This window comes from Symphalangus syndactylus, chromosome 6 (assembly GCF_028878055.3).
Source record: "Symphalangus syndactylus isolate Jambi chromosome 6, NHGRI_mSymSyn1-v2.1_pri, whole genome shotgun sequence".
NCBI classification, from domain to species: domain Eukaryota; kingdom Metazoa; phylum Chordata; class Mammalia; order Primates; family Hylobatidae; genus Symphalangus; species Symphalangus syndactylus.
Genome location: NC_072428.2, coordinates 107,307,321 through 107,331,925, shown reverse-complemented (window position 1 = coordinate 107,331,925; position 24,605 = coordinate 107,307,321). Strand labels below are relative to the sequence as shown.

Genomic DNA, 24,605 nt, shown 5'->3' with positions numbered 1-24,605 from the left:
AATGACAAGAAGGAGCCAACCAAGTGAGGATCTGGATCAATCTATTCCTGTGCAAAGGTCCTAAGAAAGGATCAAGCAAGCTTGGCATACTCAAAAAGAAATCCATTGTGAGTCTAGCCTAGTGAGTTAGAAAAAGAGTAGCATAAGCTGAGTTCAGAAGAGTAGGCAGGGACAAGATCATGTGAGGCCTCGCAGACCACGTATAGAGTTTGCATTCTATTCTAAAGGCAATGGTAAATCACTGAAGGCTTTTCAGCAGAAAAGTGACAAATGCTGATCTGAGTTTTAAAAAGTAGTTTGAGTTACTTTCTTCAGAATGGACTCTATACAGGCGACAGTGGAATTCTGGAGACCGACTGCACAGCTGAGATGAAAGACAATGGTAACCTGAATGAGGATTTTAGCAGTACTGTTGGAAGAGGTGACTAGAGTGTGTACATGCTTTGGCAGTAAAGCCAACGAGGACTTGCACACGTTAATTGAATGTGGAAGGTGAGGCAAAGAGAGGAATCAAGGAAAACTCCTAGGTGTTTCACGTGAGCAACTAAGTAGATGTAATATGACTTACCAAGATAGCCAAGATAGTGAAGAAACAGATTAGGCATAAATGATTGGAAAGTTCAATTTTTTTGACACATTGAGTTTGAGGTACCTATTAGATACCTAAGTAATGATATCAGGTAGGCAAATGAATATAAATCTGGAGTTCAACAGAGAATAGGGAAATACAACTACAGGAGTCATTACCTTACAGCCTGTATTTAGAGTCGAGGGCCAAGTGAGACGGCTAGAAAGGGAGTGTCACAGGGAAGAATGGAGGCCCAGGCAGAGGCTGCAGCCCTCCAGCACTGAAGCTGCAGGCAGGAAGAGCCAGGGAAAAGATGGAGAAGGAGCAGATGGAGAGGCAGAAGAGAAATTACACAAGTGAGAGACCACAGAGAGCAGGAAACAGTGTTCCAGGAGGGAAGTAACCGAAAAGAGGTTACAACTGAAATGCCAAACTGGCCACTTGGAGAGCTTAAAAAAGCACAAAACCAGAAACAGAAGAGTTAAGAGAAGATGAAACACTATGAAGAATTTTTAGGCGATGTAAAGCTTATGGAATATGGGTAATTGCATGAGCAGAGTGGACAACATTACCTCCTAAAAGACTTTCAGGGAGAGATTCAAACAAAAAGGAAACAGAATCCCTGAGGGCCTCAGCACTTGAAGGCATGAGGCACAGAAGAAGCCAGAGAACACGACTGGGTTTAAGTCTATACCCACAGTGACTAGACACTCCAGTTCCTCCTTCCCACCTCAGACAACCACGAAACCAGGGATATCAAGCAGAGTGAGGGACTAAGCAAGGCCTGGTGCTAAAAACAGAATAATTAAGGTGACAGTCTGGATAATGAATGACACAGCTCTGTCTCCCAACCTGATCCCAGAAACACTGGCAGTCAGGTGTATACTCCACAAGCAAAAGACCTGACAATCTTTCCATAGAGGAAATGAACCACCACAGAAAAAAAGATCCAGGTACTGACATTGAGGGCAATATGTGATTAAATGATAAGCCAGTTGCCTGGGTAACCACAAGTAAAACCTATCAGGCAATCATCCCTAGATATAAACACAGAGCCTCCAAAAGCTTTTTGGTGCCTTGGTTTTAAATGTTAACATTTAGCCAAGGATAACCAGACTTCCGAAGTAAGTTCCTCTAATTAAAAAAGAAAAAGGAGGAAAGACACAATAAAAGAAGCAGAACAAAGTTTTAAGAAAAACAAAAAAACCACAACTATCCATCCAAACTAGAATAAAATATCAATGGGCTCAAAAAACAATGCTTTCAAAAAAAAAAAGGTAGGACACAGACAGTCAAGGTGATAAAATGAAAATACTTGCATATAGCAAAAATTGGAGGGTGAGAATACCTCTACACACCTAAATGCCAGAGGAGCCCATCAGAGTAGGGGCAGAGAGCATCTCTCCAGTGAAAACTTGAGACAGGCCCCTCCTGACTCTACACAGAACAACAAGAAATCATAAATCAAGAGTGGAAAATGGGACAGTGATACATTAAGCTGGAAGGACAGCCCACCTGATTTGAAGAAATGGGTGTTTAGGGGTAGGAAGGTGGGTGGTAACTATCTTTACTCTGTTTAGGCAGTAAAGATTTTACTGGTGAAAGAGCAAAGATGTCCTACTAGAGCCTAAGCTCTAGTAGGCTCAGTGGGAGGTCCCAGAAAGTAGGTTTGTGTACCTGAGGATTCTTGAGTCACAAAGGTAACTTCCCCAGGCCCAAGGACAAGAGGAAGGCTAACCAGGGTATCTGCTCTTAACAAGCAGTAGAGATAGTGGTCCAGGAAGAAGGATATGATCAATGCTTTTGCATTGATTATTTAAAAGGGAAACCCAGGAAACCCAGCTCATTGTCCTCCCTGGTCATCGCATGCATTGCTGGCTTTGCCTGTTTTATGGTTTCTGTTCCTGATAGCCCAGGTCTGAAATACGTCTGTTTCCAGTGATCACCTCTCTGCTTACCCTAGAAATCAACAACTTCACTGGCTTCTGCTCACAGAAGCAGCCCTGCCAGCCCAGCAGAAACTCAGACATTAGTGCTCCCCACACATCTCACAGAAGGAAAAGCTGTTCACAAATGTCCATGGTTGCTGCCTGATTTAGGGTGGAAGCAGGGCACCACATGCTAAGTTAATTCTATCATTTGGGAATAATTTATAGATATTGAGATAGTGATAGGCTTAGTAACTAATCAAGAAACATAAATGTAAGTATGGATCCTTAGTGAGTTGGGAATATCAGAAGAACAAAACAGAAATTTAAAATGTTGAATCAGTGGAAGATATTTTCAATGGAAGAGAGAAAGTACGACATAGAAAACATGAAAGACAGCACACACGCTCAAAAAAAGCAGTAATTATTCTGTTACTCTCTATAAACACAAATGGGATAAACAGCAATCAAAAGTATAAAACCCTCAGATTTGAATAAAGACAACATTCATCAAAAATTTTACAGATCCAAATGATCCATCAAAAACTTATAGGAAGCTTGATTATAAAATTTAGACAACAATAAACCAGGTAAATATGAATCACGGTAAGTTAGAGTAGGTATTCTTAACATACGTTAAAAAATTCAAGGAAGATAAATATGAGACATTATATACTCATAATAACAAATCAGGAAGTCATAATAATCATCAACATAAATGCACCCAACAACAGTACCTCAAAATATATAAAGGAACAAATAACTGAGCATGGAAAAAACAGATTAATAAACAGTTGGAGGTGAATATTCTATCACATTCTTCTTAGAAACTGATAGAGCAAAGAGACAAAATAAGCTGATATATGAGATTTGAAAAATATGGTTTATAAGCTCAAACTAGTAAATACATACAAATCTTTATACCCAACAGGGATTATATTCCTTTCAAACACAGATATAACATTTATTAAACCTGACCATATTGCTAGGCCTCAGGGGAAGTGTCCATAAATTCTCCCCAAATCAATATCATATGATGTATGTTTTCTAAGCATAACGTAAAGAAAAAAATCAATCAATGATGAGGGGTAAAACATACTATACAGGGTAAAATGAAATTATAAAGAAATTTAAAAATGCTTAGAATCAAATGGTAAAAAGGCAACAAACACAGAGGATGGAGGGGGAGAAGGATGAGGAGGAGAAGAAACAATAATACAAATATGGAAAGAAAAAAACAGAATAAAAACAAAAAAGTTGAGGAAATAAACAAAAACCTAATTGTTTTTAAAAGACTGGCAAAATAGACAACCTCTGCCAAGACTAATCAGGGAAAGTAAGAGTAAAAAATAGCCAAATAAAATACAAAATGAAAAGGAAGAAAAAAACTACATAGTATTTTTAAATTATGAAATAACATTATGAAAAGCTATATGTAATAAATGTTTAAAATATATAAATATGTATATTAAATATAGATGTGCTTGAAGCAGAGCCTAGTACTGAGATACATGGGCATAGTCAGGTATTGCTCGTAAGAATTTAATCATAGGCAACCATTCTGAAGAGTGAAATGGCAGGACTCACTGGAATCAAGCACGTATATAATCCCACAGCCTAATGAATGTTTCTCACATGTCTACAGGGATGTTCATTGCAGCACTGCTGGGATAACAGGAAGTTGGAAGAAACCTGGAGTTCCTTCACTAGAGGAAAGGTTAAGTAAAACAGAGTAAGAACATGGAATACAATGCAGCAGTTAGAAACTACAAACTAGATACAAGAGGTACATAGAGCAAAAATGGACAGACCTGAAAAACAGTGTTGAGTAAAACAGGGAAGAAGCAGAGATCTATAGACATATAAATTAAACACACACATGACACTACATTCTATATTCTGCAAAGACTGTTATAGTCACAGTTTCTCTGAAATCAATTAGATTTTATCTTCCTGAAGTTCCTCACCAACTATATTTTAAGAGAGATCTAATCAAATCCCCCAAAATGTCCCAACAAAGTATATGTTTGTTATAGTCCACAAAAAGGTCAAGAAGTCACTACTTAAGATAAAAATGAATAGGCGCTCTCTCAAATGTAACATGTTCAAAACTGAACTCATAATTTTCTCTCAAAAAACCTCTCTCACCCCAGGCTTCCACATCTTAGCTGACATAAACTCCTTCCCTTTCAAGGCAAATATTTAGAATCAGCCTTGACTTCTCTTTTTTCTTGTACTGTATATCTGATTAATTAGCAAATTCTGTTAGTTCTGCCTTCAAAATATATCTAGAATCTGATCACTTCACACCACCTTCTCTGCTACCACTCTGGCCTGAGCTGCCATTGTGGCTCGCCAAGATTAATACAAGAGCCTGCTGACTGACTCCTCCGCTTTTCTGCTGCTACACAGTAGCCTGTAAAAATTAAGACTGGTCATGTCACTTCTCTGTTCAAAACCTTGCAAAGCTCTCCATTTCACCCAGAGAAAAAGCTGAAATCCTTACTGTGATCCATAAGCCCTGTATGATCTTTAAGCTTCCTCCCTTTTCTCCCCTGGGCTTATTCTGTTCTATCCACCCAGGATTCCTTTGCTGTTGCTTGAACACTCCAGACATACTGCTGCCTCAGGGCCTTTGAAAATACATCACATGACTAACTTCGGCATCTCCTTCAGTCTTTGGTCACATATACCTTTACAGTGCGATGGCACTGTAGAAGTGGAGGTGATATCACAACTCCCTCAATTCTTTGACTTGTCACAATGAGCATAAATTACTTTTGTAATTTTATAGGACACTCATGGTATGTGTGAGTTAAATAACACAGTATTTGTAAATTTCTTAGCAAAATGTATGGCACATAGTAATACTCACTCTGTAGGTTATTGATAAAAACTAAAAACCCTGTAGTTTCCAGCTGGGAATCCTGCAGATGATGATGAAAATGCAGAAAAGACACAAGCAGCTCCCTCTGACTATTTTTTTAAAGGAGCCAAGTGTAAGAACACAGAGGGATAGTTAGCAACTATCATCTTTACAGACTAGGCTGAGAGTGGGTTTAACATGGTCAAAGGCATACAAAACATGTTTTTAGGTGACGTGATATAGCAGTGAAGTTTTAGAAGAATGAAAATTTGCACAGGGTACCTATATTTTGCTTTTATATATGACCTGCTATTGTGGGTTAAATTATGTCCCCCAGAAAGACATGTTGAGATCCTAACCCTCAGTACCTATGAATGTGACCCTATCAGAAATAGGGTTTCTGCAGAAACAATCAACTTAAGATGAGGTCATAAATATGACTTATATCCTTATGAGAGGAGGGAAATCTATACGCAGAAACACACACGCACAAGGAGAATGCCACGTGAAGACAGAGGCAGAGACTGGGGTAATGCAGCTACAAGCCAAGGAATGTCAGAGATTGCTAGCAAACACCAGAAGCTGGAAGAGGCAAGTAATGATTGCTCCCTAGAGCTTTCAGAGGGAGGACAGCTCTGCCATATGCCTTGTTCTTGGACTCCTAGCCTCCAGAATTGTGAGAGAATAAATTTCTGTTGTTTAAACTATCTAGTTTGGGGTACTTCGTTATCACAGTTCCAGGAAAATAATATGCCTGGGAATAAACTAGTCACAGGTCTGGTTTTAAGCTAAAATTCTAGGTGGATGAAGTTTTTCTTCACAACATCCATATTTCCCTGTGTCTACCCCATTTTCTACTTTTTTTTTGAGGTGGGGTCTCACTCTGTTGCCCAGGCTGGAATGCAGTGGCACAATCATGGCTCATTGCAGCCTTAACTGAGGCTCAAGGGATCTTCCTGCTTCAGCCTCTCAAGCAGCTGGGACCACGAACCACAGGCGTGTGCCACCACACCTGGCTAATTTCTGTATTTTTAGTAGAAATGGGGTTTTTCCACGTTGCCCATGCTAGTCTCAAACTCCTGGGCTCAAGCAACCTGCCCTGCCTCGGCCTCCCAAAGTGCTGGGATTACAGGCGTGAGCCACCATAATTACAGGCGTGAGCCACCATACCTGGCCATTTTCTACCTTTTTTGCATCCACTACTTCATTCTTTTGAAAGTGGTCTCAATTTTTATTTTTAAATTTTATTTTTATCACCATAAGAAAATACAAATAGCACATATAATACTCAACATTACCTAAATACAAAAAATAGAAAGACAGCTATAATCTTACTGCTAAAGACTTTCTCTATAATCGAGGTTTTTCCTTATGCTTATACAAGTGACTCTCAAGGCATGGTCAGGGAACCCCTGGAGGTATGGTTAGGGAACCCCCGGAGTTTTGGGGGTTTTGTTTTTTGTTTTTTTGAGACAAGGTCTTACTCTGTTGCCCAGGCTGGAGCGCAGTGGCCTAATCACAGCTCACTGCGGCCTTGACCTACCAGGCTCAGGTGATCCTCCCACCTCAGCCTCCTGCGTAGCTGGGGATTACAAGCATGCACCATCATGCCCAGCTAATTTTTTGTATTTTTTTTTTTTTTGGTAGAGATGGGGTTTCATCATGCTGCCCAGGCTAGTGTCCAACTCCTGAGCTCAAGCAATTTGCCTGCCTTGGCCTCCCAAAGTGCTGGGATTACAAGTGTGAGCCACTGAGGAGTGTCTGACATCTTTTTAGGGGGTCCTTAGATCAAAACTATTTTCATAACAATAAAATTTTTCTTTGCCTTTTTCACTCTCCCTCTCCCACTCCAAGAGGTCACCTGTTGGGTAATATCACCATAGACTGACTACAGAAGCAGTTATTAGCCTCCAGCCTCCTGTTCATCTGGACACTAGAGAGGTTTGTAAAAGTATAAAAGCAATGCCACTCTTCTTATTTTTTTATTTGAACAATATAGCTAGTTTTCATAAAAATGTTATTTGTATTAACATATAATGTATTTGTAACCATTATTTTAACATCTTTTCAAATTTCCCAGTTTTAATTTTCTAAAATGGTAAATATCAATAGGTAAACTCACACGAAGGTTTGGGGATCCTCAATTATTTTAAAGGCGTTCTGAGACCAAAAAGTTTGAGAACTATTAGTCTATATTAGCATATATTTTTCATTGAAAAAAATGGAATCAAATTATACCTAATGTTTATACTTTTCCTTTTCACTTAACGATATCTCTTGGACAATAACGGTAAGAATAGCAACACTGAGTCCTTATTACTCATGAAGTCTGGTCTCAAGTGCTTTGCTTGAATTACCCCATTTAATCCTGACATCTACCCTGTGAGGTGAGTACTAAACTAGCACCCTGGGCACTTGTGATACAGGTGGTTGTAGACCACCCTCTCAGAAATACTACCTTGTTACATGACCTTTAACAAGCACCAATGTCAAGGGTTGTTACGAAAATTAAATGAGGTTATATTTGTAAAGCACCTAGAACAATGCCTAGGACACAGTAAACACTACAGAAATGTTTGTCATTGAGATGATATTTAAAACTCTGAGATTGAATGTAGCCACGCAGGACTGGCCAGGGGACACTTCAAATTTTGGAAGTCACAAAGATGAGGAAAATCCAGCAAAGAGATTATGAGATTTTAGGAAAACTAAGAGTATACTTTTCTAAAATCAAGTAAATAAAATGTTTGAAGAACAGCCTGATGATCTGTGAGAAATGAGAGGCCAGGATACGGGAAGAGGTAGTGTTGCAAACAGAGTGAAACAAGAGTGAGAGAGAATGGCTCAGAGGTCAGCAGGAAACTGCAAAAACGAGGGGGGACAGGTGATAACGCCAGAGTCTACTTTCAAAGAAACTGTAGATTTTAGGGAAATGAAGCAACAAATGATCTCAAAGCATGCATGAGGGGCAAGGGAGATCACCAACCCACATCACATTCTCCTTTTTGTCAGCCCTCCCACCAGGACCCCACCAGGTTCATTTACTCTTCCTGCCCTGGGATAGATATTCAGGGAATCTCATTTGGGCAAAACAGCCCCCAAAACCAGGCTGGTCAAATCTAGGGGTGCTTCAGAGGCTTACACCCACACTAAGGGAAGCCCAGACTCCTAACACACAGAGTGGATAAAAACCCGATGTCTGGGCCAGGCAAGGTGGCTCATGCCTGTAATCCCAGCACATTGGAAGGCCGAGGCAGGTGGATCATGAGATCAAGAGATCAAGACCATCCTGGCCAACATGGTGAAACCCCATCTCTACTAAAAATACAAAAATCAGCTGGGTGTGGTGGCACACGCCTGTAGTCCCAGGTACTCGGGAGGCTGAGGCAGGAGAATCACTTGAACCCAGGAGGTGGAGGTTGCAGTGAGCCAAGATCATGCCACTGCATTACAGCCTGGAGACAGAGAGAGACCCCATCTCGGAAAAAAAACAAAAACAAAAACAAAACACCCAATGTCGGCCCTGAAACAGATCTACTCACCTCAAGATTCTCTAGATCAGTGGTTCTTAATGGGGGATGATTTTGTCCCTCAGGGGACATTTAGCAATCTCTAGAGACGCCTTTTTTTTTCACAACTGGGGAGGTACGGGGGTTAAGTTGCAATTGGTATCTAGTAGGTGGAAGCTTAGGATGCTGCTAAACATCCTACAATGCACAAGACAGCTCCCCAATCTGACCCAAGATGTCAGTAGTGCTGAGGCTGAGAAATCCTGCTCTAGACCAAATGACCGGGGCACAGGAGCTTTTGGGTTCTTTCATACAGGCAATCTATCCCATCCTTATTAGTTTATCGATGACAGTTCTGACAGTGTATGGCTAAGGGACTAGACCATGGTCATCAGCCCTATGACATTCATTCCAAATCTACTCAAATAGGGCCAGGGAAAGACAGAGGGAAAACTTGAGGTTAGCTAAACAGTAGATGTCAAAAGGAAAAAAGAAATTGTATTGTACATTAAATGTTAAAGAGGCAAAATTACCAAACATGAGAGCAAGCAGAAAGACCTTTCCTTAAATTTAATAAAGCAGAAAATGCAATCCTTTTTATTTTGAACAATAAATAACACCTTACATTACAGTGACATTCAAAAGCCAGCACGCAAGGCCAGTAATCTCAGAACTTTGGGAGGCCGAAGTGGGTGGATTACTGGAGACCAGGAGGTCAAGATGAGCCTGGGCAACATAGCAAAACCCAGCCTCTACAAAAAATACAAAAATTAGCCAGGAATGGTGGTGTGTGCCTGTAGTCCCAGCTCTTTGGGAGGCTGAGATGGGGAAACAACTTGAGCTTGGGAAGTCAAGGCTGTAGTGAGCCAAGATCGTGCCACTGCACTCCAGCCAGGGCATCAGAGTGAGACTCTGTCTTAAAAAAGAAAAAGAAAAAAAGAAAAAGAAAGAAAGAAAAAGCCAGCATGCTCTCTTAGCTCTGCCTATTGCCAAAATATTCCTTCAGCAGTAAGGTGCCACTTCCATATTCGTGATTGCAAAAGGAAGGTAATTAAAATGAGTTTTTTTAAAAAAACATCCTGGGAATTCAAAATAATTAATGTGTTGCTTTAAAAAATGAGAAGTGATGAATCTCGATGTTAAGGAGTCGACGTGTTTACCTCATCAATATTTCACAGGTGTATTGCTATGAAAATATAAGAAATTATCTACTGCTGGCCTTCCCAGAATTCCCTTTCATTCTTTTTCAGAATCTCTTATCAATTAACAGTTTCCCCGTCCTTAAGGTGTTTCCAGAGAAATTTCTTTAAATGATTCTGCTTTCTACATGGAAGGCATTCTAACTGACATTTCTATTTCTACTATGAAATCTGCTCTAGGAAAGTTTTAAACTCATGCATATGGGGAGAAGATGGCTGTGTCTTAATGAGAAATTAGATCATCCTGCCTAAGCCTCTATCAGCAGGCTGTCTGGAATCTACTGAGCTATTTTATCGGAGAAAGTCTTCCAGCAAGATGGTTTATGTGCATGCTGTTAAAGGAGTGAACCTCTCAGTGAAGTCGCAGTTATCTTGACCCATGACCGGAGAGGAGCCAAACAAATTAGGCCTGGCCAACAACTGTCTCCTGCAAGGCTGGGAACAGCCACAGCTTTAGCAAAGAGAAGGGTCCTCAACCTTCCCTCCTCTGTTTGTGGTGCAAGGATTGATAAAAGGAGTCCCTGAAGGAAGCAGCACTTTGAATATTTCTCTTCAAAACATATCTCTACCATGTTTGAGAGTGTTCCTTACAGGACTGTTATACCAGAAGGCCCATGTCTACTGGATGCTCCATAAACCCAGAAAAAGGAGCACATGTATTGGTATTCTAAGAATATGACAGATTTTTTTTTAGAAACGTAATATAAGAAACACACATATATATACAAACATGCATAAATATGTATGTGTATGTATGTATACACATATGTAGAGAGAGGGAGAGATAAATTAATTGAGTGATCAATTCATTCAAGAAAAATAAACTAGAAATATCGTCAAATGTCCATCAGGAGAATGGTGAAGCAAATGATGGCGTATGTATATAATGGAGAAAAATCGGAAAAAAAATTGTAAGCATGCCTACTATATGTCAGGTGTTTTCACATTATCTTATTTAATTCTCTCTGCCAATTATCCTTTCAGGTAAGAATCATTATCCCCAATTTACAGAAGACTAAATGAAAAGCCCATAAAAGGTATTAATAAGTTGCCTTGGGTCATGAAGCTGGTAAAGAGCAAAGCTGAGATCCATATCCAGGAGTTTTGACTTCCTGCCTAGTGTTTCTCCCACTGCATCCATCTCTCCCCCAAGATCTATATGTGAACTAGGTCAATCAATGGAATTGTAAGTATAAAATAATAGTAAACAGAAAGCAAATCATAATGTAGATGTATTGATTTTAATCACATGAAATTTTATATGTACTGAAAATAATGATAACCAGGAGACTGACAGAAAAAAACCTGAAATTAAAATCATCACAATTTGTTCTTCCTATCAAGTTGCCTAAGCACTCAAGAAAATCACCAAAATTAGCTCCTCAATGCGTGCCTGTTCCAAGCTAATTAGAGTTAAGAAAACTCTGTTAAAGCTGAATGTGGCTGGGCCAGGTTAAGATAGAGAAATACCTCATCCTTTCTAAAACACCCAGCTCCTTCAGAGCCAAAGTGACTGGCAGAGGGATGGAGTGTATCAAAGGATGGAATTTCTGTAAGTTAAAAAGCTTTGAGAGCAAGTTCATATCTCAGCAGAAATCTCCTTTTCTTAAAATTAGCGCTTATACCATATAACATTCTTTGAATTCTTCCTTCAAACAAAATAATTTAATTGAGGGAGATTCTCTCTCCTAGAGAGCATCTATCACCTGCAGTCAAAGAGAAATGCTTTATAACCTTCCCTTCTAGTTCCTCTCCTCAGATTTGGGGGCTACACTGTTGCCTAACGGAGTGGCCAAAACCAAAGCATGAGTCTCATTGGGGCCTTCTCACATCATGCTGTAACTTGCAGAAATAACCAGGGGTGAGCGTTGAGTGTTGGCGCTCCCTCCTCCAAACAGTAACTGGGAATTCACAAGAATAACCGTCTTTCCAGAGACAAACTCAGAAAAGGCTCACCAAGTGTGCAGTCCTAGTGTGCTCAAATCCATGAGCTGAGAATTGAGCAAGATGCCACTTTTATCTTGCCCCGTGGTTCTTTCATTTTTATAATAGGCAGTTATGTATGTCTTCTAATTCAGCAAAAGAATGAAATGTTGACAAAGGTTTTCTGAGATTGTTTTTAAAAAGAAAATAGCCTATAAATACAATTCATACTGGTGTCAGTTTCTTTATGAAAAGTATTTCCTATTAACAAAAAACATGGAAATCCAGTTCCCCAACTGGTTTCCCTTAAAACCTCTGTTTTGTTTTAAAGTTACATAATAATAACCTCCCTTGGTTCTCTTTTGTTTTAAAACTCCCACCTATTTGCTCTCTTCTTTTGTCTTGACTACTACTAATAAAGAATCCTGGTTCAAGAATCTAGGAAAATGCTTGAAACAACTACAATAGGATTAGCTCATAATATTATTAAATTTGAGAGTAGTAATTTGACCCATAATTAATTCGAATCTTCCTAACAGCTACACAGAAAAAAATCAGTTTGCTAACATGGCTGGTCTCATTATTGGCTTCCGGCTGCAGCCCCAAAGGTTTAATAAGGACATCTATTGACATTTTAAAAATATGCCAGCCACCCTATTAAAAGCTTTGTATGTATTATCTCATTTAGTCCTCACAAAAATTCTAAGAAGTAATTGTGAGGACTGTTATTGTTGTTCCCATTTTAGAGATGAAGAAACTAGGGCAAAGAGAAGCTGAGTAACTTGCCCAACATACATCATTCATCGAGTAAATTGGGAACTAGAGTCGAACTCCACATGGTCTGGCTCCAGAACCCATGGGACCACCACACCATCACTGGTACAGATTGCTATGGCCATTCAGCAGGCTCCTATATATCTGTAAGCCACTGATCCCAAACACAAACTCAAACTCACATCTCTCATCATTTTCACTGCTTCCCTGGTCCTTCCGAGTCTTCTGGCACACATTGCTAGCCTTCTTTTGATGTACACCAAGACATTGGTGTCTCGTCCTGAAGAGGGAGATATAAAACACCAACATTTAAAAAAAAAAAAAAATACAGAGTCCCATTTGCCTTGCCCCTAAAGGAAATCTTCAGAGCACTGACAACTTTGTTAATAGTAGAATGAAGATCGAGTAAAGTGAAAGCACTTAGACTCCCAAAGGTCAAATCACGTGACTAATTACCTAATCCATGCTTTTGAGAGAGGATGTTGAATATTTGATAATAAATAAAATCATCTGCCACAAAGTGCTGCGAAAATGAACATACCCACAGTGTATACGGTTTACAAGCAGGAATTCCACATTCTTCAAGTGTTCATTCTTTTGGTAAAGATGCAGAGGTGAATCTCGGGTTGCATCCTGAAGAACTATTTTTTTTTCATTCTTGACATTAAGTCTGGAGAAGCCTCATCTTGAACTTCTGCTTTATATTATTCTTTCCCTAACACTAGTGACATCATAATCATCTCCAGGTCCCCTAAGCAGTTGATTTTAGATGGCAATATAACACATTCCAGATATGACAATAGAGTATGCAACAAAATGAAAAACTACCCTAGTGTTACAGAAAGAATTGACAAGCTAAATAGTTGTAACAACAGTCACTAAAATGACTCTTAAAAAGTACATTAACAACTTCTAATCTTAATCTTTTATTTAATTATATGTCTTGTTGGATATGTTTTCAGACCAATGAGAACATGCGTGTGTTTAATCCTCGATAAAAATTACCATCTTTGAGAAAAATATGACACACCTGTTATAGATTAAGTACATGTATAATATGCAGCTATTAAAAGATGTTAAGACCAAAGTCCTAACATTTCAAGACTTAAACAATGAGAACAAGATGTGTGCTGAAAATCTGCGAAGTACCTACAAATTATTTTAAAAATGTGATTATATTTTTGGATAGATTTAGGCAACAGGTTGAAAGGATTTAATTTAGAGAAGAAAAGAAAGAAAATTAATGTATTATAGGTTATGTAATTTTATGTATTGATTTCCATTTAGTTCACAAAATACACATTTACTACATGTCTTCGAAATGCACTGCATTACACTAAAATACTTTTTTATTAAAAAGTGAGACATAGATGGTGATTAGAGACTTTATTAGCATATATACGCTGCAGAATAAAAATAAAAACCTAGGAATTGATGTGGTACATGTGAGGACATACTCATGTATATGCAGGCTGCAATGCAAAGATTTTGCTGGCGCCTTAGTTACGGGGACTAATGCAGTTAGTTTCTACACCAAACCCAAGTTTAACATTAACACTTAATTTTATAATCTCAAATATGAAGGAGATGCATCCCTACTCTCTAAGTTTCAGGAGGGAGAGACTAAGTGAGAAACAAATAACTGTGAATTTTGGTTGGACCATGGAAATACTCTCAAATTTTGGTTGAACCATGGAAATACTTACTCTCTTACCACAAGGACTGCTAAATTTCTGCTTAAACAACAAACAAACTGATGAGTCAAGGGGCTCAGGGAATTCCAGAAATGATTTCGTTGTTTTGTTTCTATACTGTTCCCCCACGAAATGTCATTGACTTTCAGTTTAGTATACTGAAGTGAAAGGTCTCAGATTTTAAAGAGTTATCTTAAATTTAAAAAGGCATTTTTTGAGGGGTTTAAAAAGGCATTATTTTAATATAAAAAAGATAAATAACTAGGAGCTCATGGCTCTTTCTCTCTGGAAGCCAATACCAATATTTCTTATGTAAGAGATAAATGCTGATACAATCACCAATAACTTATATTCTTAATTGTCCTATTTCAATCCATGTTGTAGAAGATCTATAAGATAAAACCTTTGCTAACACTATGGCTAATTTACCTATTTCCCATCTAGGTTTTAAAGTTGTGAGCAGAAGCAACTGATGAACAGAAATATGTAAGAACTCAGGAGGGAAAAAGGTTACCATTAAAGGTTACTGCCATTTATTTCTGGGGTTAGGAATCTATGGGCAGGAAAGAGAATGTGAATATAAACAGTAATGAAGCTGTAAGTTAATTATTTACTAACTGTACTTATAGGAAGAAGAAAATTAATAAAAACAAAGCAGAAGCCAATATTTTCTCTTGTCTGGGAGAATCATATTTTGAACTGGACTAAAAATTTGCTCTGATTAATAATTTTTACAATTCTGATCCCCCAATGCATCAACCTGCAGGAAACCTTACTATGTTGGGCTTCATACTGGGATCCATGATGTTGTAGCTGCTGAGAGCGTCGGTAACAGCCATCTCCAGCCTTCAGGGCCTGCTTAAATAGTTTTTCTGCTTCAGCAATGGTTGTTGCTTCCTCTTCAGCCAAGAGAATATAAGCAGTTGCACACCTGTTCATTCAGATAATAGCCACCATCAATTACAAAGCCAAGGACATGGTAATAGACTGTAGGAGCTCATGCAGAAAGGCAAGGAGTTACGCCAAAACATGCAGAGTGGCCAACTGGTTCATGCACCCCTGTTTGTAGTTGCTGACACAAAATAATGGTACAAAAGAAACATCTGTATTTTAGCTTGAGAGGCAGGATGTGTAGCGTTAAGAGCATGGGGCTCACATATGGACTTCACCCTTTATTAGTGTGTCACTTTGGGCAAGTTCTTACTCTGCCTCCCTGATGGAGAACAACATGGAATCTTTGTTCACAGTGTTGTTGTGAAGGTTAAGTAAGGTGATGCATGTAAAGTGCTCAGTACAGTAGCCAGCATGTGGTTAAGTACTCAATAAATGTCAGCTAGTGATGGTGATGATAACAGCTGTTATTAAATAGTTGCTTCCAACACTCAAAGTTAGAGGTGCTATATACAGGTTTACTTCTGTTAACTAAACACAGATTATCTTCAATCTAAGGATTTCTTCAGAATAAGAAATCCGTTAAATCAAGTTACGCACTGAAAAAAAACCACAGTGCTTCAACATCTCTTTACAGTTAGCACTGATTTTCTGCTTCAGAGAACATTGGAAGAACCTACAAGTAATGTTATTTCTGAAGAATTCAAAATCTGACTCAGCCACAGTAGCTAACAAGTTAAATCTCATGCCTTCAACAACAAGAGCTACCACTTGTTGCTCAGTATATATTAAGCACTGTACCAGGCACTTAACATATATCATCTCATATAATCTTTTCAACAACCCTCTAAGGTGGGAAGCCAAAAGGATAATTAATGAACATGGGGAGTTCTTGGGAATTTAAACCTTCCAAAGCATATGAGGAACAACCCACTGCCAAAGAAAGGGAATGTAATAGGGAAGTGGTGAGGCTGTAACAGACCACACAGGTCCTGCACCCATCCTTTCACTCTCCTTCCCCACTGCCTCACTTGTGGCCATTACCCTACTTATTTCCATCAGACCACAAGAGAGAAAATAAACAGAAAGTAAAACCAAATGTTACTTTTACTGTCTACAAACTGCAATAGCCAGCTAGGAAAAGGAGGCTGAACTTCACAGCTAATGTAAGGGCTGGGGCTACTAGTTAATCAGCCTTAGGAAGGGTCTGTAAGGTCTTTAGCCAATCTCTCTAATTTCAGGCAGGAACCATCAATGGGGCTTTAAATAATGTGGTGAGGTAGGGAGAAAAATGCCCAGAAAAACAGCTATAAAACCAATTTCTACAGATGGCAGCATCCATGACTTGGAAAGAACAATAATGATGCTGAAACTATCCAAGTGATTCACTGGAGAAAATAACTGGGACAGGCATCAGAAGAAATGCTTAAGGCTTCAGATGCCAACATATAAATATGAGGCAAGGGTAATGAAGTGAAAATTGAGATTGTAATACTGAGTGGTAGATACAGTATCAGAGGAATTAGCTATAAGACTGTAGTTGTTGGGCTGGGAACCCAAGAATGGTTGGGGCTAGCTTGCTTGCTTTGCTTATTTGTATTTCAAATGGTATTCTTAGGAGGAGAGGCAGAGTAGCACTACTGGCCAAGAAACATACATCTATGTGGAAACGCATGAGTTTGGGGTAGAAACATGCTAAGAGCTTGTGAGTGAAGGAAAAAGGAGAGAGCAATAGAAGTGCTAATGGTTGGGGAGTACAGAACAGACTGCTCAGCTCGATGGAAGATATAGATGATGCATCCTTGTCACAACACAATACACATACAGAAGCAAGAAAGTGTGGTGATGGGGGTGTCAACCATCCAGATATCCACTAGAAGTCTCATTTGGTTAGAAGTAGGGCACCCAACAGGTTCTTGACTTACTTTGGTAACAATTTTATCTCCCAGATGGTAGAGGAAGCAATTAGGGGAACTTCAACTCTGGACCTAATTCTGACCAAGAAGAAAAAAATAGTTGGTAAAATGAAAATTGATAGGAACATTCAGAGAGAGTCACTATGTCATTTCAGAGTTCAGGGTAATCAAAGAGGGGAAGGTGGACTTCAAAAACTTCAAAGAAAAGAGGCATGATTCAATGGCATGAGATTCAGAAGGAAAAATGGTTTAAGAGGGTTGAGCAGCTTCCAAATGTTCAACTGTAACTGCAATCACAAATGATCCTCTCAGGAAGAAAAGAGGGGTGGCACTTAAGTAACCAATAAGGCTTCACAGAGATTTCTCCCAGGTCAGATTTTTAAAGGACATATTTTAAAAGATGGAAAGAGGGCATGTAATGATGGTCTATAAGAGAGTGGAGTGAGCTTATAAGAATAATGTCAGGAGAGCTACAATTCCAAATTAGCTGAAGCTTGCAAAAATAATAATAATAATAATAATAAAGACAAAATAAAATACTAAAGACAACTATTTATTCCCTATTTTAAAATTATGTTTAAGGCCGTATCACCATCCCCATGTCACAAAAGCAAATAAGTAAAAAAAAGACAAACAACATAATAACATCAAAACAAGGAAGGTTTATTGTTAACAGCAGTAGATAATAAAGAAAAAGCAAAACTCTCTCCCTCCTATTTTGTTCCTGGCTTCTCTATCAAGGAGAATGACTGTCAGACTGAAAAAGGGAGAAGAAATTAAACTCTAAAATGGGTAAAAAGATGTAAGATAGCAAATAATTGATCCATTCTAAATGAATTACTGGACTGGATGGGCAAATCCCAGGAAACCGAAAGACCTTGTAGGCAGGCCATGGAATTGCTCTCTGTGGATAGTTGAGGAATCACAAAGAATGGAGAGGTGCTAAAGATGAGATGATAAACGTAGCATAAATTTTCAAAACGGAGAAGAAGGCAGACTTCCCAAACTACAGAACACAGTGATTTGGAAAGATATTCTAATGGATTACTAAAGGGATGGTCTCCAAGCACTTTAAAAAGAAAGTAGTGACCACTAGAAGCCAGCTTAAATTCACTAAGAATAAATAAATCAGATTGTGCTAGCTTAATTTACTCTAATAGATTTACTATAAATTTAAGATCCATAGCTACAATTGGCATTCTTAAGATCCAAGTGGAGAAATATGGGCTGAGTCACAGTGTAACTGGGTGGCTTAGTAATTGAGTGAACAACACAAAAGATGGTGATTCATGAAGACATGAACCTGGAGGGTAGTTTCTATGTCATGTCACAGGGCTCTATTCCTGGCCCTCATATTTTTCTCAGAAATATGGATGACACACAGAAGGCAGGCATATCGAATTTGTAGATGACAAGAAACTGGCAAATAAATATGTTGCATGACAGAATCAGAAACCATAGATCAACTGGTTACAATGGCAGGATTTTCAACTCTCACGACAATCTTTTTTTTTTTTTCCCTAAGACCTCCGAAGAAGATTCTGTAACCTTCTTCAGAAAAATCATAAAATAGTTTAACAATGACCACTTGGCAAGGATAGTGTTGAGGTGATTCAAGTACCAGATGAGTGGTTGAGCTAAGTGACCTTTAAGGTCTCTGCCAACCCTAAGTTTTTATGACTCCAACTTTAAGTATCTTTCTCATTTTCTGAGATCTCCAGAAGAGATTTCCCAGCCTTCCTTGGTAACCCATGGAATGTTTAACAACACTCAAGACAGCATTTCCTCTTATCTTTGTCTTAATCTTGAAGTATTTTCTAAAATTTTTTTTAAACCTTATGTTGTTATCATGTTTTCCCCACTAGCAGAAGTTCTACTAGAAAATGTTCTAGTGCAGATGAGCATTCTACATCTGGAAAATTTTCCCTGTCAGAATGTTTTAGATATGTAAAGAATTGTATTTATTTTATATCCTCACAATATCCTAGGGATAGCCCCTCAAGAAATTAATTTAGGATCACAGCAAAGCCATTGAATTTGTAAAATGACTAAAACCACCTCCACATGGTGGCTGTCCTTCATTTAAAAAAAAACTTTTTTAAATAGAGTAGTAACTCCCCAAATAATCCTCCAGTTCAAATGCAGTTTAGTTTAAGTATCCTATCAATGGCAACTGAATATATTCAGCAAAGGATGAGATTTCCTTTTTAACAGCAAGATTTTCCCCCACTTACTCATTTATCTCCAAGGCTTCATGAGCTGCAGAAATCCTAGCTTGGGGGTTTCTCTCTCTCCAGGCTTTCTGCATTACTATTTAAGAAAAAGAGAAAAAACCAAGTCAATCAATATATATAATTAGGTAGACTCAGTAGAGGACAAGCGCTAAATTAGGACTGTCAGCTTAAATTACAAGAACATATTTCATTGCTAAGAGGGTTGGCCAAAATCTCCAAAGTCACATTAGTGTATTAATGTGCTATTCCACCGTATTTCAACTGCTGATAGCAAACCTTTTTTGTGCTCACAGAACTACAGGCTAAGGAAATCAAGAAAAGGCACTCTAACAGAGATTTTGCATGTCTTTTGCACATTAATGTCATTTGTTTTTGGAGAACATATATTATTTTACACATTTTGAGATGATATTGCTACCAACCTCTTCATTCACTTAGATACAACATAATTGGTCATTTTCCGAAGCACTTAACACAGATTCTTGGTGTTAGAACATTCTGAAACCATTTCAAGAATTATGCATGGGTCAGTAAAAAATGCTTAAGCTTTTGCTTAACATGTGTACTTATATCCCAAATTTACCTGCAAACCTAGCTTTTATACATCAGAGCAGTTTCTGAACACATGGTGGGAAGCTCAATGGGAATATTTACTGTACCATGATGTTTCTACCATAGCAAAGAGTACCATTTTAGAAAGGAGTAACAATCTCCTTATTTATTTTATAAATTTGTATTTTATAAATTATTTTAGAGTGTGTAGAGGTTCCCTTTCAAAAACATTTTTTCACCTATTTACTTTAAATAAGTTTTATAATACAAAACATTTCAGTTGAATTATTTGAAACTCAAGTAATGTAAAATACACACTAAACAAAGTATTTTCTCAGATGGAACACACATCTGGACTCCAATAGCCAAGGCCATGATCCCATTCAATGCTAGTTAACCTATAAATAGGCAAATAAAAGTCACTAAAATATATTCATTAATCATCTGAATCCAGTAAATTCCAATTTCTACTTTGAATATCATAAAGGAGATAAGGTCTTCATGCTAACTCAACCAAGAACTTCATTAGCTTCATATAAGATTTATATTTCTTTAAAATATATAAAACCAACTTTGATATATTTTTAAAAATCATGATTCAAATTATTATGAGGGGACTCATTTCTACATCAATACTTCATTGTGATAAAGGTTTACTTAATTATCAGAGTTCTGGGTTCTTATTAGTCAATCAACAATTTAATATTTTATTCATTGGAGTTTTATAGAGCGGATATTCTAAAAGCAGAAATCTTGACACTTAAGCCAAAAAGCCCTCCCATTCAGAAGGATGTATGGATTTTTCATACTTGCATCTGCGGGACGCAGATGGTCCGAGTCACAAGTAAAGAATGTCTGGTGGTCCTGGGCAGAGAGATTCATGTCATAGTAAGTAAGAGGCTCTCGTCCTGTCACCCAAGTATACCTGCAAAGGAGAAATAAGATGATTAGACACTTTTGAGAGAGAAAAGCAAGATCTATAAAATATTAAGCTGCAGAGGCGTTGAAATATAGACCATTAACTGAATACTAAAATAGCTTTGCTAATGAATAAAAAAATATTTTTAAAAATCATCTTATTCTCCCTTCAGGAATTATATCAGTCAAAAGAAATAAACATTTTCCCCTGTGTTTTTGTCTTAAAATTTACTAGCCATTGCTAATGAAAACCTTCCCTAATTCGTATTATGAATAGACACTTTCCTAAAGCTATGAAAATTCTAATTTGCCTAATTACTTTGCTAAACTAAATTCCAACATAACTTCTGTGACATCTCTACAACCATATTCCAGGTAAGCTTCAAAATGTTTTCAATGTATAGTATATATTAAAAAGAATAACTGTTAATACAAAAACTCTAAAAACTATACACTTTTGTACATTATCCAAAATCTAGTGCTAAAATATTTATAAAACAGAAAAATCAAAACATTTGAAGATAGTATTTAAAAATGGATGCACTACATAGACTGTTACAATGACCCCTAAATGAACCAGCAAAAACATTTGCTGCCGTCTTTGCTCTCTGAACCAGACCCATTTGTTTCCCAAGCTGTCAAAATGCTTACCGATTATATTCAGCACCCCTAAATAAATTTAGTGGATTTCGCCATACTTTGCATTCTGCAACAAAGAGAAATATGAAAATGTTACACGTAAGTTCAGTGACACTACAAGCTAATTAATTCAGCAAAACACCCTTCCTGGCCATTTGATAAGATAATTCAATTCTCTATCCTTTACATGGGAAGCAATGTGGAAAAACTCTGGGTGGTTAATCACAAAATGTGGCTCAGGCTCCGGGACTTTGGAAAGTTTTGCCTAATCTCTCTGGACCTGAGTTTCCTCACTTGCCAAATCAAGACGCATGCCAAAATCAGCTAGTTCATAACTCCTAAAATTATTTCAAGAGGTCCAAACTGATTCTATGAATTTACTTCTAAAACCTTATAGATAAAAGTAGAGGCAGAAGTAAAACTATTTTCTGTTAGTGTAAAACATATCTCACAATAACGTTGTACATGACAAGACAAACTATAGAATATAATATGCAAAGAGCCTTATAGTCTTAATTTGGGTTCATGCTAACAGTGATTTTATGATAATTTACCAGTTTGCTTTTCCCTTACAGGAAAGGAATAACAAAATTAATAAGATTACCATATTGTAGGAAGAAATGCAATTAAAAGAAATTGTCTCAAAGCATTTTAATATCATTTACTTGCATAGATACATATACTAATCATCATACTAATATCATAATGTTAGCACATCCTAATAGATCATACATTTTCATTATACCAGGACCACAGAAATTTAGAACAAAAGGACTTTAACTTAGAAAAGCCAACCATTAGGTTTAAGACTGTGTTATAATGGTAAGCATATGACTAATAAACTACAATTCTTTTAAAACAGTCTATGATTAAGACTTTGTACTGATTCAGAATACTAAATTTTAGATGAATAAGATTTTATTATTAAAAAATCAGTTAATAGTATTCAAAACATCTATGTGCGTGTGTAACCAGCAAAAATCACATCCAACAACATATGTACGAAAAAGTGAGCAATTATTGCAGAAATCCAAAGGACATTAAAGGCCATATGGTGATTCATTAGGATTCTACCCTCAGTCCTGTACATTCAACGTCCATCCATTCACTGAGCATTAATTTGAGCAACCACTGGAGGAAATAAGTAAACCATCAATTTCAACACAGTGTGATAATGGAAAACACAAAGCACTCTGGAAACACATGTGTAATCTCAATAAACATTTGTTAAAATAGTAAAGGATATACACATAACAGGAATACATGTTTTCATTTAAAGAAGATGCACTTATTTCTAAATTAGGGCAGGATTCCACTTAAAATTTACACAATATTTATAAATAATGGTCCTAAATTTTTTGTCACTTAGCTTAACTCGCCATTTAGAAAATGATCTTTGACCACTTAATTTAGCATCTCTGAATTTTGTTCTTGAGGAACTGAGATTTGATGGCTGTCACTTCATATGGCATTAACTAGAAAATTATACTTCCTGTAATTACTTTTGCTCCCCTTAGAGGAATCACTAACACCTTGACTCCAGATCATGGCTTGAAACACACTGGTGAGCCCAATAACCATAATCCCTGCCCTTATGGCTATTATAACTACCTGGACCTCACCACTGCCAACCCCTGCTCAGAGAATCTCTTTTAAGATTCAAAGTGCTCTTCTTAAAGCTTCACGAATATTGCAAGATTTGTATCTAGCATAAAATAAACATGAATATAGATTTATGGATAAGGATCCTCGTGGTAGAATTATTTACTAAAAAACAAGGACATTTGGGGAGATGCTTCTCCTCCACTGAATTTCATCTAAAATATTAGTAAAAAGGCTATGGCAAATATTTTGTCTCCAACAAATACATTACTATACTACCTGGAAGGATAAGCACTGTTTAAACATCAATTGACAAATTACAAAGAAAACTGTTTTCAATTAAAATTTCAACTCTATTATATATCAGATGCAATTGAAATTATTTCTAAACAAAAAATAATTCCAAAGATAAATCATGTATATACCTAAAGTATTCACTGAGCAGTATCTCAAGATGCTCTTTATTTAGGAAGTGTCACAATATAGCCAGCAGGGGGTGCAGCAAACATTGTGAAATATTGCTTTTATGACTTCCATTAAAGAACTGAGCTTAAAAAGAAATCTGTGTTAACATTGGTGTCATATATGTATGCTGTATTCAGTTAACTATCCCTAAAACTTAGAAAAAAGGATCTAAGTAATTGTAACAGATGTAAACTGTTCTAAGTGAGAATAAAACATGTAAATGAAGAAGTACCTAAGAAATGTCTTCATTAGTTATGCCCTTTAAATTGAAGGTGCAAGACAGGTAAATTTTTATTTTAAGAAACAAGCAACCTAGAGGTCAAACATGAGCACATGTCAAAGTTGTGCTTTAAAATTAGGCCACAGCTATGTTAATTTCTTCTTTGTCCCTCTGTTCCATAATCTTATCTTGACCGCAAAAACTCAGTCTAGAATCACTCTAGGGAACATACCTCATAAATATCAGGCTGCCTGATGGTTTAGTGATAGAGACAAAGGATGTAAACGCCAAGTATATTAGAATATGAAGATTTAAGTCAGGAAATTTTGTACTAGAGCACAAATTTTAGTGGCAAAGGATTTTAAAAAGATGTGAAAAACATTGGCTAAGATAATCACTTTCAACACATCCATTAGATTTTGATGAGTTTACCCTCATTGAGACTATTAGACAGCAGCCCGAAAGGTCCTTGACATGTAGCATTTTGCAATTTTGCTGAGGGAAATATTTGAAATGCAAGCACTGAATGGCCTGGATATAAAAGAGTCACTCAGCTAGTGAGTAAGCCTGGCTGACCACAAAGGCATACCTCCAAGTGACTGCCATTCTCCACAATCATATTTGTAGAGAAATCAGTTCATCTGGGCACACTGCCAAATGGCTGTCCTCTGACCTGACATTTCCACATGACCTCATTTAATGCTCAA

The 24,605-nt window shown here is 37.4% G+C and overlaps 1 protein-coding gene across 21 annotated transcripts in view; it reads right to left on the bottom strand.

The window, feature by feature from the left end:
• Positions 1 to 24,605, bottom strand: part of ST7 (suppression of tumorigenicity 7) — a 280,933-nt gene that overhangs the window by 78,787 nt on the left and 177,541 nt on the right. For 14 of the 21 annotated variants that reach the window (XM_055283772.2, XM_063642153.1, XM_063642151.1 and 11 more), the window contains 5 exons: positions 21,624 to 21,678; positions 20,864 to 20,979; positions 19,503 to 19,578; positions 15,238 to 15,392; positions 12,950 to 13,047 (listed from right to left, as the gene is read on the bottom strand). In XM_055283772.2, the coding sequence (XP_055139747.1) occupies positions 12,950 to 13,047; positions 15,238 to 15,392; positions 19,503 to 19,578; positions 20,864 to 20,979; positions 21,624 to 21,678 (500 nt within the window). Of the gene's footprint in view, positions 1 to 12,949; positions 13,048 to 15,237; positions 15,393 to 17,277; positions 17,347 to 19,502; positions 19,579 to 20,863; positions 20,980 to 21,623; positions 21,679 to 24,605 lie in introns of all 21 variants that reach the window. The other 7 variants (XM_055283770.2, XM_055283768.2, XM_055283769.2 and 4 more) reach the window with 1 other exon arrangement.